The 16,818-nt window shown below is 44.9% G+C and overlaps 2 protein-coding genes across 3 annotated transcripts; both read left to right on the plus strand.

Moving 5' to 3' along the window:
* Positions 1-1,643: 1,643 nt before the first annotated feature.
* On the plus strand, positions 1,644-10,774 carry LOC121543680 (PR domain zinc finger protein 4-like). Its single transcript, XM_041853779.2, has 11 exons — positions 1,644-1,725; positions 2,488-2,544; positions 2,662-2,777; positions 2,885-3,073; positions 3,222-3,956; positions 4,133-4,282; positions 8,122-8,240; positions 8,380-8,465; positions 8,567-9,141; positions 9,384-9,552; positions 9,834-10,774. The coding sequence occupies exons 3-11, from the start codon at positions 2,663-2,665 to the stop codon at positions 10,135-10,137; spliced, it is 2,442 nt and encodes an 813-aa protein (XP_041709713.2). The 5' UTR covers positions 1,644-1,725; positions 2,488-2,544; position 2,662; the 3' UTR covers positions 10,138-10,774.
* A 249-nt stretch (positions 10,775-11,023) lies between these two features.
* LOC121543681 (transmembrane protein 209) lies at positions 11,024-16,478 on the plus strand. Of its 2 annotated transcripts, none has more exons than XM_041853780.2 (15): positions 11,024-11,143; positions 11,984-12,150; positions 12,269-12,327; positions 12,476-12,607; positions 12,744-12,970; positions 13,220-13,412; positions 13,653-13,828; positions 13,934-14,005; positions 14,110-14,206; positions 14,305-14,430; positions 14,639-14,736; positions 14,864-14,978; positions 15,065-15,162; positions 15,289-15,362; positions 15,573-16,478. In XM_041853780.2, exons 2-15 carry the CDS (start codon positions 12,011-12,013, stop codon positions 15,625-15,627), a joined length of 1,662 nt encoding a protein of 553 aa, XP_041709714.2. In that variant the 5' UTR covers positions 11,024-11,143; positions 11,984-12,010; the 3' UTR covers positions 15,628-16,478. The 2 variants fall into 2 exon arrangements, with proteins under 2 accessions (XP_041709714.2, XP_041709715.2); XM_041853781.2 differs by having other exon boundaries at positions 11,987-12,150.
* Positions 16,479-16,818: the final 340 nt, after the last annotated feature.

Genomic DNA, 16,818 nt, shown 5'->3' on the forward strand with positions numbered 1-16,818 from the left:
AGTATTTGGTAGCATTGCCTTTAAATTGTTTAACTTGGGTCAAACGTGTCGGGTAGCCTTCCACAAGCTTCCCACAATAAATTGGATGAATTTTGGCCCATTCCTCCTTACAGAGCTGGTGTAACTGAGTCAGGTTTGTAGGCCTCCTTGCTCGCACACAGTTTTTCAGTTCTGCCCACACATTTTCTATAGGATTGAGGTCAGGGCTTTGTGATGGCCACTCCAATACCTTGACTTTGTTGTCCTTAAGCCATTTTGCCACAACTTTGGAAGTATCCTTTGTCCATTTGGAAGACCCATTTGTGACCAAGCTTTAACTTCCTGACTGATGTCTTGAGATGTTGCTTCAATATATCCACATAATTTTCCTTCCTCATGATGCCATCTATTTTGTGAAGTGCACCAGTCCCTCCTGCAGCAAAACACCCCCACAGCATGATGCTGCCACCTCCGTGCTTCACGGTTGGGATGGTGTTCTTCGGCTTGCAAGCAACCCCTTTTTTTCTCCAAACATAACTATGGTCATTATGGCCAAACAGTTATATTTTTGTTTCATCAGACCAGAGGACATTTCTCCAAAAAGTATGATCTTTGTCCCAATGTGCAGTTGCAAACCGTAGTCTGTCTTTTTTATGGCGGTTTTGGAGCAGTGGCTTCTTCCTTGCTGAGCGGCCTTTCATGTTATGTCGATATAGGACTCATTTTACTGTGGATATAGATACTTTTGTAACTGTTTCCTCCAGCATCTTCACAAGGTCCTTTGCTGTTGTTCTGGGATTGATTTGCACTTTTTGCACCAAAGTACGTTCATCTCTAGGAGACAGAACGCATCTCCTTCCTGAGCGGTATGACGGCTGTGTGGTCCCATGGTGTTTAGACTTGCGTACTATTGTTTGTACAGATGAACGTGGTACCTTCAGGCATTTGGAAATTGCTCCCAAGGATGAACCAGACTTGTGGAGGTCTACAATTTTTGGGGCTGATTTCTTTGAATTTTCCCATGATGTCAAGCAAAGAGGCACTGAGTTTGAAGGTAGGCATTGAAATACATCCACAGGTACACCTCCAATTGACTCAAATAATAATATAATAATAATAATATGCCATTTAGCAGACGCTTTTATCCAAAGCGACTTACAGTCATGCGTGCATACATTTAAAGCCATGACATCATTTTCTGGAATTTTCCAAGCTGTTTAAAGGTACAGTCAACTTAGTGTATGTAAACTTCTGACCGACTGGAATTGTGATAAGTGAAATAATCTGTCTGTAAACAATTGTTGGAAAAATTACTTGTGTCATGCACAAAGTAGATGTCCTAACCGACTTGCCAAAACTATAGTTTGTTAACAAGAGATGTGTGGAGTGGTTGAAAAACGAGTTTTAATGACTCCAACCTAAGTGTATGTAAACTTCCGACTTGTACTTTTGACAGCAAAATGATAGGGATAGCGGGGCCAATGGGAGATAGAACTGTCAAACAAAAGCCATGTCTAATTTGCGTATTGAATAAGCATCTAAGTCAATTAATTTAAGTTACATTTACAAAGCTGTAGAACTGTGTAGGCTAAAAACCTTTTTGTCATGGTCGGTGATAAAATTGAAAAACAGAGAGGCTTTGGCAAATGACCTTAGATCTGATTTTCGTCCTGCAGCGCTGCTTCTTGCTTGCGCATGCTCAGTGTGTCACGCTGTCATGGACCCGAACAGAGAGGAAGTATTTTGGTACGTTAGCTTTTGTTTTCTTAAAATGTCCACTTACTGTATGCTACGTTTTTATCTGTTGCATGAATATACAACATCACAGCATTGTCTTTGAGTCGTTAACATGAGCTATACGCTCAAATAGGGATCGTAACGTTTGTTAGATGAAATTGATAGTTTTTCCTTGATTCTCGTTAACTAGCTAACGTTAACGTTACTGTTAGCTAGCTATTCTTAGCAAGCTAGATAGATAGATAGCAAGCTAGCTAGATAGATAGCTAGCTAACTACATTACGAATGGTATTAATGTGGATAAAAGGTGCAATATGCAGAAATCGTTATGCCTTTCCCTAATAGTTCGCCTAATTTAAGTTTGTGACAAAACAAACAATGGATAGTGTAGAGAATACTTTTTCCATCTAAACCGCTGTGAAATATATTTTAATTAAACCAAAAATATTGTGCATTCAGCTGTTTGAAGCTGGTGTACAAAACCGAAAGTTAAAACAAATTATCTTAGACTTGCTTTCAATGAGAATGACAGATCTATAAGTCAAATTTCTATGTGAATTTGGTCGGGTCGCTCTAAAAAGTTACATACTGCATACTTTGTTGATAGGGTCACAGGTCAGTGGCTCTGATTTGGGACTGTAACATGTTCTATTAAAGAGATATCTTGTTGTTAGCAAGCTAACTCCTGCATTGTGTCATATTTTGCAACATGTTTTGGTGAATGTGACATGAAGCAAATTGATGATTGAACTCTGTGTCTATCCACTTTAGCCGGCAGAATGCACACATTTCACAGTATCTTGGATGAGCACACACTGCCGAAGTCAGGTATCTAACCACTGTGATAGACTTTCCACACACATGTAATGTTTTTTTTAGTCAGCCTCAAATGGGATATTACACAACTTTTTCTAACACCTTAGACGTTTGTTGATTCCTCTCCAGAATGAATGACATGAACCTCAGCCCTGTTGGGATGGACCAGTTAAGTGTGCCCTCTGTGAGTGCCAGTCATCTGGGTCTACCCACCTCCCCAACCCACAACCCCATCACTACACCAGGTAAAACACATTAACTTATCTGGTAAAACTATATTTTTCTTATATTGTTTACATATTTACTGTAAATATAGTTGTTGATACATTCATTTTGTCCTCCTTTTCTTCAGGCATGTCTGTGGCAATACCCAGCCTGGGGCCCTCTCTTGGGTCTCTGCCCTCTGCTCTGTCGCTCATGCTGCCAATGGGTCCTCTTGGTGACAGAGGGGTCATGTGTGGCCTTCCAGAGAGGAACTACTCATTACCTCCTCCTCCCTACCCACACCTGGAGAGTAGCTACTTCAGACACATACTGCCAGGTAGGGCTGATCACTTCTCTTAACCACTGAATGTAATCTCCATTGTATCTCTCATGGATATGTTTAGGATTCATAATATTACACCATAAGATGTTAACTGATCTATATGTACGTGGATTGGAAAGGATTTCTCTTTCTCTCTATCAAGGTATCCTGTCTTACCTGGCAGACCGGCCTCCCCCTCAGTACATTCACCCCAGCAGTCTCAACATGGACGGGACTCTCTCTGTGTCCAGCCAGAACCCCTCAGGGCTGGACCCTTACAGTGGCCCTGGAGGACCTCTGGAACAAGGCCTGGTGTCCCTGGACTCCCGTCAGGTCGGTGGCCAGGTAGACCTCCACCAGGGTGGGGGCCACGAGGTGCAGCTGGACTCCACAGGGCTGAACATAGAGTCCCGAGTCAGCAGCCCCATTTCCCCAGACAGGATGGGAGAGGAGCTGGCCAACATGGAGGGGGTGGTGGGGGCTGAGAACCAGCACCAACTGGGAGGGAGAGGCCAGAACCACGAAGGCCTGGGAAGAGTTGAGTCCTCTGGGGGCGTGATGCCCCTGCACGGGCCTGGCCTGGAGCTTCCCGTGGGGATGGAGCCAGAGCACCTAGGGGGCCGGGTGGGGAACTCGGGGGGAGGGGGTCTGGGGGAGTCTTTACACGGCTCAGGGGAGCTGAACTCTGGGGTGGTGAGTGTGGTGCTCACCCAGTCCCAGCTAGAGCCTGTGTCCCTCCATGATCATTCGGGCATGGGCCTAGAGCCAGCCAACGTGTCTCCCATCACGGCAGAGGTGTCCCTGGGGCCAGAGAACAGCCTGTTGCTGGTCAACTCCACCCTGCAGCTGGAGGACTCCACCTCCAACAAGGAGAACATGGTCACTGCCTTCACCATCTGTGAGTAAAAGGGAAGGATGGCGGACATTTTGGTTTGTAAGGGAAATTTGAGCTTGGTAATGTATAAAGCTATACTAGCTTACTGTTGTTCTGTTCTCGTGATCCATTGGAAGTCTTTGAACTTCTGATCTGTATATCTTTGTCCTAACTTGTTGTTTTATTGTGTTTGTGAACAGGGTGTACGCTGTGTGAGCGCTCGTATCCCTCTGACTGCCCAGAGCACGGCCCAGTCACCTTTATCCCTGACACGCCCATCCAGAGCAGAGCCCGTCTGTCTCTGCCTCGCCCGCTCTGCCTCCGCATCTCTGTAGCTGACGATCCTTTAGGTATGGAAACCCCTGTGGAGATGCAAGTTCACTTCCAATGTCCTGTTTCTCTCAATCTGTGTCCTGTGTCCTTTCAGTCTTATTGCTTATACACTGAGTGTATAAACATTAAGAACACCTTCCTAATATTGAGTGATCAGAATGGCCTCAATTCGTCAGGGCATGGACTCTACAAGGTGTCAAGTGTTCCACAGGGATGCTGGCCCTTGTTGACTGCAATGCTTCCCATGGTTGTGTCAAGTTGACTGGCTGTCCTTTGGGTGGGGGACCATTCTTGATACACACGGGAAACTGTTGAGCGTGAAAAACCCAGCAGCGTTGCAGTTATTGACACAAACTGGTGCTCCTGGCACCTACTACCATACCCTGTTCAAAGGCACTTCAATATTTTGTCTTGCCCATTCACCCTTTGAATGGCACACATACACAATCCATGTCTCAATTGTATCAAGGCTTAAAAATCCTTCTTTAACCTGTCTCCTCCCCTTCATCTACACTGATATTTTCTCATTTTTCTCTCTCATGAGGAGGGAGGATAATTAAAGTTCACCGAAGTAACAAGTAAAGGTAGACCTATTAATTAGTTAATATTTTGTTTATGAATTATTAAGTGATTAAAACTCAAAAGTTCCGTTACCAAATTGGTAAGAACACCTCCACATCGCTGATCCTCAACACAGGGGCCCCACAACGGTGCGTGCTCAGCCCCCTCCTGTACTTCCTGTTCACCCATGATTGCGTGGCCACACACGCCTCCAGCTCAATCATCAAGTTTGCAGACGACACAACAGTAGTAGGCCTGATTACCAACAATGACGAGACAGCCTACAGTGAAGGCCCTGGCGGAGTGGTGCCAGGAAAATAGCCTCTCCCTCAACGTCAACAAAACAAAGGAGCTGATCGTGGACTTCAGGAAACAGCAGAGGGAGCATGTCCCTATCCACATCGACGGGACCACAGTGGAGAAGGTGAAAAGCTTCAAGTTCCTCAGCGTACACATCACTGACAATCTGAAATGGTCGACCCACACAGACAGTGTGATGAAGAAGGCACAACAGCGTCTCTTCAACCTCAGGAGGCTGAAGAAATTGGGCTTGGCCCCAAAGAACCTCACAAACTTTTACAGATGCATAATTGAGAGCATCCTGTCGGGCTGTATCACCGCCTGGTACGGCATCTGCACCGCCCGCAACCGCATGGCCCTCCAGAGGGTGGTGCGGTCTGCCCAACGCATCACTGAGGATACACTGCCTGCCCTCCAGGACACCTACAGCACCCGATGTCACAGGAAGGCCAAAAAGATCATCAAGGACATCAACCACCTGAGCCACGGCCTGTTCACCCCGCTATCATCCAGAGGGCGAGGTCAGTACAGGTGCATCAAAGCTGGGACCGAGAGACTGAAAAACAGCTTCTATCTCAAGGCCATCAGAATGTTAAATAGCCATCACTAGCCGGCTACCACCTGGTTACTCAACCCTGCACCTTAGAGGCTGCTGCCCTATATACATAGACATGGAATCACTGGCCACTTTAATAATGGAACACTAGTCACTTTAATAATGTCTACATACTGTTTTACTCATGTCATATGTATATACTGTATTCTATCCTACTATATAGGGGCGGCAGGTAGCTTAGTGGTTAAGAGCGTTGTGCCAGTAACCGAAATCCCAGAGCCGACTAGGTGAAAAATCTGTCGATGTGCCCTTGAGAAAGGCACTTAACCCTAATTGCTCCTGTAAGTCGCTCTGGATAAGAGCGTCTGCTAAATGACTAAAATGTCAAATGTAAATGTATATTTTAGTCAATGCCACTCCGACCTTGCTCGTCCTAATATTTATATATTTCTTAATTCCATTCTTTTACTTTTAGAATTGTGTGTATTGTTGTGAATTGTTAGATACTACTGCACTGTTGGAGCTAGGAACACAAGCATTTCACTACACCCGCAATAACATCTGCTAAATATGTGTATGTGACCAATACAATTTGATTTGATTTGAACTATACTATACTTTGTTGTACTCTACTGTACTGAACTCTACTGTACTGAACTATACTCTACTCTACTTTACTGTACTCTGAACTCTACTGTGCTGTACTGAACTCAACTGTGTTTGGCATACATTTTAAGTGAAAAATCTTAGTCTCAGCACAATTCCGTTACTGCCCAATCAAAAACAACATACAGTGGGGAAAAAAAGTATTTAGTCAGCCACCAATTGTGCAAGTTCTCCCACTTAAAAAGATGGGAGAGGCCTGTCATTTTCATCATAGGTACACGTCAACGATGACAGACAAAATGAGAAATAAAATTCCAGAAAATCACATTGAATGATTTTTAATGAATTTATTTGCAAATTATGGTGGAAAATAAGTATTTGGTCAATAACAAAAGTTTCTCAATACTTTGTTATGTACCCTTTGTTGGCAATGACACAGGTCAAACGTTTTCTGTAAGTCTTCACAAGGTTTTCACACACTGTTGCTGGTATTTTGGCCCATTCCTCCATGCAGATCTCCTCTAGAGCAGTGATGTTTTGGGGCTGTCGCTGGGCAACAAGGACTTTCAACTCCCTCCAAAGATTTTCTATGGGGTTAAGATCTGGAGACTGGCTAGGCCACTCCAGGACCTTGAAATGCTTCTTACGAAGCCACTCCTTCGTTGCCCGGGCGGTGTGTTTGGGATCATTGTCATGCTGAAAGTCCCAGCCACGTTTCATCTTCAATGCCCTTGCTGATGGAAGGAGGTTTTCACTCCAAATCTCACGATACATGGCCCCATTCATTCTTTCCTTTACACGGATCTGTCGTCCTGGTCCCTTTGCAGAAAAACAGCCCCAAAGCATGATGTTTCCACCCCCATGCTTCACAGTAGGTATGGTGCAACTCAGCATTCTTTGTCCTCCAATCACGACGAGTTGAGTTTTTACCTAAAAGTTCTATTTTGGTTTCATCTGACCATATGACATTCTCCCAATCCTCTTCTGGATCATCCAAATGCACTCTAGCAAACTTCAGACGGGCCTGGACATGTACTGGCTTAAGCAGGGGGACACGTCTTTCACTGCAGGATTTGAGTCCCTGGCGGCGTAGTGTGTTACTGATGGTAGGCTTTGTTACTTTGGTCCCAGCTCTCTGCAGGTCATTCACTAGGTCCCCCCGTGTGGTTCTGGGATTTTTGCTCACCATTCTTGTGATCATTTTGACCCCACGGGGTGAGAACTTGCGTGGAGCCCCAGATCGAGGGAGATTATCAGTGGTCTTGTATGTCTTCCATTTCCTAATAATTGCTCCCACAGTTGATTTCTTCAAACCAAGCTGCTTACCTATTGCAGATTCAGTCTTCCCAGCCTGGTGCAGGTCTACAATTTTGTTTCTGGTGTTCTTTGACAGCTCTTTGGTCTTGGCCATAGTGGAGTTTGGAGTGTGACTGTTTGAGGTTGTGGACAGGTGTCTTTTATACTGATAACAAGTTCAAACAGGTGCCATTAATACAGGTAACGAGTGGAGGACAGAGGAGCCTCTTAAAGAAGAAGTTACAGGTCTGTGAGAGCCAGAAATCTTGCTTGTTTGTAGGTGACCAAATACTTATTTTCCACCATCATTTGCAAATAAATTCATTAAAAATCCTACAATGTGATTTTCTGGATTTTTTTTTCTCAATTTGTCTGTCATAGTTGACGTGTACCTATGATGAAAATTACAGGCCTCTCTCATCTTTTTAAGTGGGAGAACTTGCACAATTGGTGGCTGACTAAATAAATTTTTTCCCCACTGTATAGCTTGTTTGCCCCTCATCAATATCTCTATAAGTGTGTGTGTGTGTCTCTTAGGAGTGTTTGCCCGGGACATCATTCCTCCCAGGACCTGCTTTGGGCCCCTGGTGGGACAGCACTGTAGCAACATAGACCTGCAAGACTGGCCAGACAAGGACACCCCTCAGATATGGAAGGTCAGTGGCTTATACTATACACATCTCCTCATTTAGATTTCAGATGACCTTATAATAGAATTTCATGTGTCAATCAAATGTAAATTATGCGGATGAAGGAAGGCACCATTCTGACTAGTAGATGGTGGTGTTGTTTCAGATGTTTCACAACAACGTGCTGGAGTTCTGTATTGTGACCACAGATGAGAATGAATGCAACTGGATGATGTTTGTCCGCAAGGCAAGGTAATTATCACTTAGTGAAGCCACCTCATGGATTTGGATCAATGTTATTATCTTTTATCCAAAATGGCTTCCACTCAGATCTGTGGTGTCTCTGTGAGCAGGACCAGAGAGGAGCAGAACCTGGTGGCCTACCCCGACAACGGGAAGCTGTTCTTCTGCACATCCACTGAGATCCTCCCAGACCAGGAGCTGCTCTTCTACTACACCAGGGACTACTGCAGGCAGATGGGGGTCCCTCAGGTCCCAGAGGGCCAGGTGTGCCAGTGCGGCAAAGAGTGCCAGTCCTTCGCCGAGCTGAAGTCCCATCTGAGCAGCCACAACAACCACGGCCACCCCCATTCCCACAGCCCCAGCCAGGACCACCACCAGGACCACCACCAGGAGGGCAAGCTACCCAGCGGTACCTCCAGCTCCTCCTCATCCCCCTGGGCCTGCCACTCCCACAACAGCAGCCACTCTAATAACACTAATAACTCTGGCTCCAACACACACTCACACAGACACTCGCTTGAGAGGAAGTACAAGTGCAGTATGTGCTCGCGGGCCTTCACCACGTCCACTAAGCTCAACGTGCACTTCATGGGACATGTGGGGATGAAGCCGCACAAGTGTGAATACTGCAGCAAGGCCTTCAGTGATCCGAGCAACCTGAGAATGCACCTCAAGATACACACAGGTAGAGGATGGGTGGCGTGGCCTACACTCACACGTGCACACATATACACATTGACATGGGACCTCTGAACATAGCAGCTTAGCATTATCTGTGTCAGTCTCAGGGGTGCTTTTAGATTAGTCAAGATATTATTGAAGTTGTTTTAAAAGACATGATGGTTCTACTGTATATCAGGTGATTATATGGTCTACATATGCTTCTCGTACAGGTTTTACTCATTCTAATCTCTTGTGCTCCCACAGGTCAGAAGAACTACAGGTGTAATGTGTGTGAGAAATCATTCACTCAGAAGTCCCACATGGCGTCTCATATGGTGATTCACACGGGGGCCAAGAACTTCAAGTGTGACCTGTGTGACAGGATGTTCATCAGGAAGCAGGACCTCAAGCAGCACATGTTCACACATATACAGTAAGTTAAAACTAAACCAAGCTATTGACATGAGTAGTATGCAAAAAGTATCTGCTCTAGTTCATAGCCTGTAACCCAGGGCCCAAAGTTTCTGCTCAGGTCACATGGCCAGGGAAAACTAATGGACGCCAGACGTAAGACATATTGGTAAACATATTTTATAAAGTATCTGGATTTCCATCAGTCTATTTTCCTCTGTTCTTATCACCATTTCCCCTCCCCCTTCTATCCCTCTGGACTCTTTTCTCCACCCCTCTTCCATCATCATTCCCAACGCACAGAGAGCGTCAGATCCACTGCCCCAAGTGTGACAAACATTTCTTGAGGACCAACCACCTGAAGAAGCATATGAACTCCCACGAGGGCCGCCGGGACTACATCTGTGAGAAGTGTGAGAAGGGCTTCCTCACCAAATACCACCTCACCAGACACCTCAAGATCTGCAAGGGCCCCAAGACTAGCCGAGGGGCCCAGGAGGAGGAGGAAGATGGGGAGGATGAGGAAGAAGAGGATGATGATGATGATGAAAAAATGTATGCACTCACTAACTGTAAGTCGCTCTGGATAAGAGCGTCTGCTAAATGAGACTGATAGATCCAGATAGCAGAGACTGTGGGTTAGAGGGATATGATTCTGAGAAACCGTTGTCGCCACACAATTGACTGTGACTTCACTGTGCCATTACTAGATATGTTTATTTATTTACTTATTTTTAACTGTTTGTTTGTTTTGCCAAAATCTAATTTGTTGTGTCAGGTTAAGGTTTATTTTCTCATCAAATATCAGTTTAATATTGGGCACAATCAAACAAGGATAATCCAGATTGGGATGTAGAGGTACTGTATAGGCTTCATGTTTTATTTCTTCAGGTTCATTTTCCTTGCCTGACGACTCATCCTGAATTTTATTCCGCTGTTCTATCATCGTTCCATACATCCATCCTAGAAGTCGTTTGTGCCGACTTCAAAATGACGTAATTAATGTAGGACGGCTCTGGCCCAACCCCATCGGTTTCTGGGACCAATCAGTATGTGTTTGCGTTCTCAAAGAGTCTGGGAGGAAAGCAAATCCAGACTCATCGTGGAGAAGACACGTTAGTGGGCGTGCTGTTTGGCCGGAGCGTTGTGACTGGGTAGCCAGGCAATAATTTTCCTATAAAAAGTTATCATGTTTGAACTCAAAAGACATGGCCTTTTAACCCACAATAAAAAAAAAAAATGTTTACAGTGGTCATCTCTTTATGGAATAGATACTGAGTTTGAGTCGGTCTCTGGATGCTGATGTTAGATGCTGGCTCTGCTGCTGGATGAATGTTGAAGAGGTACACATTGTGATGTGTCGGCCACTTCTTTTTGTATGTATGTGCAAATATATGAATAATGTAAAACGTCTGAATTTCTTATTGATTGTGATGACGTAACAAAATATTCCATTCCACATCTCATCTGTAACAAGGTGTTACCCAAACCACATCTCAGCAGCATGTTTTGAAAAGGGGCGGGTGTACGGAACGGAAGTAGTTACACTACTCTAGAACATTACACTTCCGGTTGAAATAAAACATTTGTGCAGCGCCGTTGAAGCGAACTGGGTGTGTATGAAATTGACTTTGTATTTACTCTATTCAATTACACTTATTGGTGGTATGGCTGACTAAGTAAAAACAAGTTAAACGAGTTGGTAAAACAAAAGTAATACTTTGCCAGCGATTCAGTGTTTACTTTAGCTAACTAACTGTTGACGTTAGCATGCTATGCTAGCCAGCAAACTGATTGCCAGAAGATACTGACCCTACCGTTACGCTTGTTTACACTGAGCTGCACTGTGGTAGGAAAGCAATCATGGTTACATTACCACACAGTGGACCCGGTGTGAGATATTGGTCGGAAAACGTAGCTCGATGCAGGGATGGGATAGGCCAGTGACACTACTCCAAAATGTACCATTATCCACACTGATACATTGAGAAGATTGAAACACTGCTAGTTTTCCCAGAAAACTGCCCTTTTCGGCTTCATGCCAGCTAGCAGTAGCGATTGCAGACATTTTGGAATTACAGTGTCAGGCAATCAGCTCCTTTGTTCAACATGATGTGCCATTCCATAATGGCTGCTGTGGCTGCTGCTAGCTAGCATGAGGACGAAAAGGGCAGTTTTCTGGGAAAACTAGCAGTATTTATATCTTCTCGATGGAGCAGTGTGGATAAAGGTAAAATTTGGAGTACAGTGGCATATCCCATTGCTGCGTTGAGGTACGTTTTCCGACGCATATCTTGCGCCGGCTCCATGGTGTCTTAATGAAACTAACCATGATTGCGTTCCGACCCCAGTGCTGCTCAGTGTAAGAAAGTGTAAAGGTAGGGTCGGAATCTTCTGAGTGTCAGACACACTGGTTTATTTAGAAACTAGCTAACCTCTCTGTCTGAATTTAGCAGCCGACAGTGTGACGTTATGTGGACATGACTCCGACGAAACAGGAAGACATGTCTACTCTCATCGACAGGACGATGAGGATGAGGAGGGAGGAGCAGGCGCGCCAGGTGGTCCTCGCCTGGGCAGTCCTCAATGTGTCGCTAGCTGGCATGATCTGCACTGAGATGTAGGTTGTGTTTTCTTGTCAACAACTGACTCGCATGATTAGTAATCTGTTGCTAATGCCTAACTAGAAGCAAGTGGTGCCAATACCTCGCACAGTAATATGTACATTTTCCTCTCAGGTCAGGAAAACTGCTGAGCCTGTACTTCAACATCTCTTATTGGCCTATCTGGTACATAGGTGAGTGCTCTGCTGTGTAGTTCATCGAGATAAATTAAGCATTGTTTTGGGAGGGAATGGCCAGGTGTGGCACTGATGCACACTGGTTCCAGATGAGCCATAACCTGTCAAATTCATATTATCTCTCCTTCCTTTTCCTTTCCCACAGAGCTGGCCTTTGCCTCAGTCTTCAGCCTCAACGCCCTGTTTGACTTCTGGAAGTACTTCAAGTACACCATGGCCCCCTCCACCATCGCTGTTACCCCTGACCAGCACCGCCTTCTTGGCCTCAGAAACTCAGGTGAGTCATCGGCTGCAAAGGGGTTAAGGTGATGGTGTTATCTATGAACCCCAAATACAGTGTATCCCTCTTGTACGTTTGTCTTTTTAAACTGCCCAAATCAATCAATACTATGTTGGTGTTCATCTCCACTCAGGTATCCAGGCGTCACCCCCGCTGAAGCAAGAGAAGCAGGAGGCTCAAGCCCCGGCTCAGTCGTCGCCCCTCCAGGGTCAGAGCGTGCTCAGCTTCAGTCCCTCCAGGCCGGCCAGCACCAGCCCCAAGTTTTCCCCCAGCTGTGTTCCTGGATACAGCCCCCTTTTGAGCAGCCCGTCCACCCCGGGCAGCGGGGGACACTTCTCCCCCTCCCTGGCCTTTGGAAAGGTCTGTCAGACTCACAATGCTCTCTGTTATCTTGCTATCAATCTGACGCATTTGTGTTTGTCAATTAATCGGGTACACTAGAGGTGTTACTGTAACCATGGGCCGTATCTAGCTACCATTATCCTTTCAAGTTTCTTGTGTTGTGGCTACCACTTTTTGGTTTTCCTTACTTGTCATGTCTGAAATCTACTGGCATGAAGTCAGGGAGATCATGCGTTCCCATTTGTAACAGCTTTCTGTTGATTTCAGTTGAACTACAGCCCCCCCTCATCCTACCCCAGCAGCATTGGCCCAGTGGATGGCACCAGCCTGAGGGCACGCTACCGCACCTCTCCCTCCGTGTTCAACTCCCCCGGGGGCAAGGAGGACTACATGGAGTCCCTGAAGACCCTGGACAGGTTCCTCCGCACCGAGGAGGAGAAGAGCCACCGCAGTCAGTTAGGTATGAGTGTAACGATGTAGCTTAGCTCTTATTACCATTTTCACAATGCGTTACTACTAGTGAAACTGGTCTGGATAAAAAACAGACCATGGCTCACTTGATAAAGAGATGTCAATCCCAATGTGACTTTCTTGATTAAATAAAGGATAACAAATAATAATGAACTCCAACTGAGCTTTTGTGTCTCAACTGTGAAGAGCATTATTGTAATATCCTGTATGCATCCTTTGACTTTCTCAGGGAGCCCAGAGTCGGTGTCGCCCTCCCACAGCCCCACATTCTGGAACTATAGCCGCTCGGTGGGGGACTACGCCCAGAGCCTGAGGAAGTTCCAGTACCAGCCGGCCTGCCGCTCCCAGGCCCCCTCAGCCAGCAAGGACGAGACGGACCTGGGCTCCAAACAGGCTGCTGAGGAGGTCCGAGGGATCAATCAATTCATCAGTCAATCAATAAAATAACTATTCTTGATAATACCAGAGGGAAATTGGTTTTCCTAGCAGGAATTTATTTTTGATCTGCAGGTTTGGGCCAGAATCACAACCAGTCGTCTCGTGGTGGACAGCATAGACAGCTGGATGGCCAAGCTCAGAAATGTAAGGAGATATAACAAGCTTAGAAGTAACACTGAAGCTCTGGTAAAATCTGGAATTTTGTTGGAGAAAGTGGTTGATAAGCGTGTAGTTTCTCTTTCTTTCAGTGGATAAATGACACCATTCTAGTGCCACTGGTGAAGGAGATGGACTCAGTGAATGGCCAGCTAAGGAGAATGGGCTGCTCTGAACTCCAGATCGGAGGTATTTACTGCCCATATGCAATGGGGCATAATGGGAAATATAGTTTACTCCGGCCCGGTTATACTTACCCTGTCTGTCTCTACCACCCTATTCAACAGAAGCCAGTATAGCCAGCCTAAAACAGGCTGCTGTTTTGAAGGCCTCAGTCATCCCCACCATGCCTGCTATTGTGCAGTACCTGGACATCACCCCTAACCAAGAGTATCTAGTGGAGAGAATCCGAGGTAGGCCTATGAGAGGCAACATTTTGAATCCTTGCTTATTCACTGTGCTATATTCCTGTCATACTATATGTGTCCACAACTGACGGACCAATACATTAGAGCCAAAGCAGCTAAGATTCTAGAGAAATTTGAGTCAAACGTCATAAGACTTGATGAAAGCAGAAATGGACATATCATTATTGACAGTGTGTTTGTTTCCCCTTGTCAGAACTGGCCCATAGTGGCTGCATGAGTTCTTTCCGCTGGAACAGGGGCGGGGATCTCAAAGCCAGGAAGTGGGACACAGACCTCCCTTCAGACTGTGCTGTGAGTCTCATCCATCACCTCTAGTCTAGACCAAAAAAGTATGGTCTGACCTATTCCTGTCACTATGACGATAGTGAGAGGTCAACATGGGGTGAATGCCAAACGTGTTGTGTTTTCTGTCCATTAGATCCTCATGCATGTGCTGTGCACATACCTGGACTCCCGACTCCCGCCGCACCCTAAGTACCCCGACGGCAAGACCTTCACCTCGCAGCATTTCACCCAGACGCCAGACAAACCTGGTAAGGCCAAGCAGCACAACACACACAGAATGGACATCGTTCTTCTTCTATTCTTTACTGATACCCTGTTCTTGTTTCTTGAATAGACGTGACGAATGAAAGCCTCTTCTGCATTCACCAAAGTAGCACCAATCCCCCGCACTACCAACTAATCTACCAGGGCAATGTCTACAGCCTGCCCAAGGTAAGAACCAATCTGTGCCTCTTTTGTCCCTATGGCCTTTTTGGACATGCCTTTGGTGAGTGAGATGTATCTGTCAAAAACCACATGTGCTCCATTCATTTGAGCCCCCTCTGATTGTGCTCACAGGGAAGGAACAACCTGTTCCACACTGTTCTCATGTTCCTCTTCGTCATCAAAACCAAGGAGTCTGGGATGCTGGGGTGAGTACTCCCAACTATTCCACTGTATAAATGTATTTAAACTTCCCAGTCCAAGGTGCCATCACTGTAATAAGCTCTTTGTGATAAAAATGTGCTGCTATGTCACTTTAGTAAAGGAAACTTGTCAAGACATTATATTGACAATCAATCTCTATGTAAAACATTATTGTTTTAATTGCACATAAGTTGTACCCGTCTGTCTTTTTACAGGAGAGTAAATCTGGGCCTATCAGGCGTGAACATCCTGTGGATATTTGGGGACTGATGCAATCTTTCTCTATTCTTGAGCATTTCACAGCAGAATGTCACAGAGGACTTTAGAGGGCAGATACTTCCTCAAATATTTTGTCACCTCAAGGTTTGATTGTGAAACAATAAATCGTAGCTTCTGATAAGACTATTCTGTAGATGTTAGTTACCATAACTGTCCTCAGATTCAGGTTAATAAGGAAGCACTTACGAGAGTAACATTTTGTTGTACATTTGTTCAGTCATTTTCTCCGTTTTATTTAATTTGAAAGTAGTTATTGTCATTTGTGACATTTTAAAATCAAATTATTACAAAGACCATTTACGTTTAGTTTGATATTATGGTGCATCAAAAACAACTGTACTGTATTTTAACTCGGCATCCACAATTGACTCAATTTTGTAAGTATTTTGCGAATGTATCAGAATAGCGTCCTTGTAAATAGTATATCACAGGTTTGTCTGGTTGCATTGGATTAAACCCTCCTGGCTTGAATGTATGTTATTGTGTTTTCCTTTTTGTATGAATTGTTTGTGAGAGCTTGAATATTGCAGCTAGAATGCTTGAGTTCTTCCTTTTTGTTGAGTGACAGGCTTTGGAGTGGTAGTAATGTTACATTTAACATTTTAACATTTTTGTCATTTAGCAGACACTCTTATCCAGAGCGACTTACAGCATAAGAAAGCATGGCTTTGTTTACTAGGGCTGCAGTTACTTGCATTGGCATGCACATTATGTCTATTCTAACTAGAAGTTTGTTCCACAATTCAAGATAGATAGATACAAAGACATGGCCTCCTGTAGCTCAGTTGGTAGAGCATGGCGCTTGCAATGCCAGGGATGTGGGTTCGATTCCCACGGGGGGCCAGTATGAAAAATGTACGCACTCATTAACTGTAAGTCGCTCTGGATAAGAGCGTCTGCTAAATAACTAAAATGTAATGTACATGGTATGCCTTTTAGAATTTCAAGATTATGGAAGGTTCAAAGTAAATTGCTGTTTATTTTTATTGTCAAAATGTCTTTACTTGGAGAATTCTGATGTATACTGGTCAAAGAGGTGCCTTTATGATAGGTTGTGTGAATGTCATTCATTTTGATAAAAAATGGAGGCTGATTCAAAACTGGTAAAGGGCTGCATGGACTTGTGTGGGCTCATGAGGACTCCAATGCACTCCAAACCCCCTCATTCAATAATTTGGAATT

This window comes from Coregonus clupeaformis, unplaced genomic scaffold (genome assembly GCF_020615455.1).
Source record: "Coregonus clupeaformis isolate EN_2021a unplaced genomic scaffold, ASM2061545v1 scaf0234, whole genome shotgun sequence".
Lineage (NCBI taxonomy): Eukaryota > Metazoa > Chordata > Actinopteri > Salmoniformes > Salmonidae > Coregonus > Coregonus clupeaformis.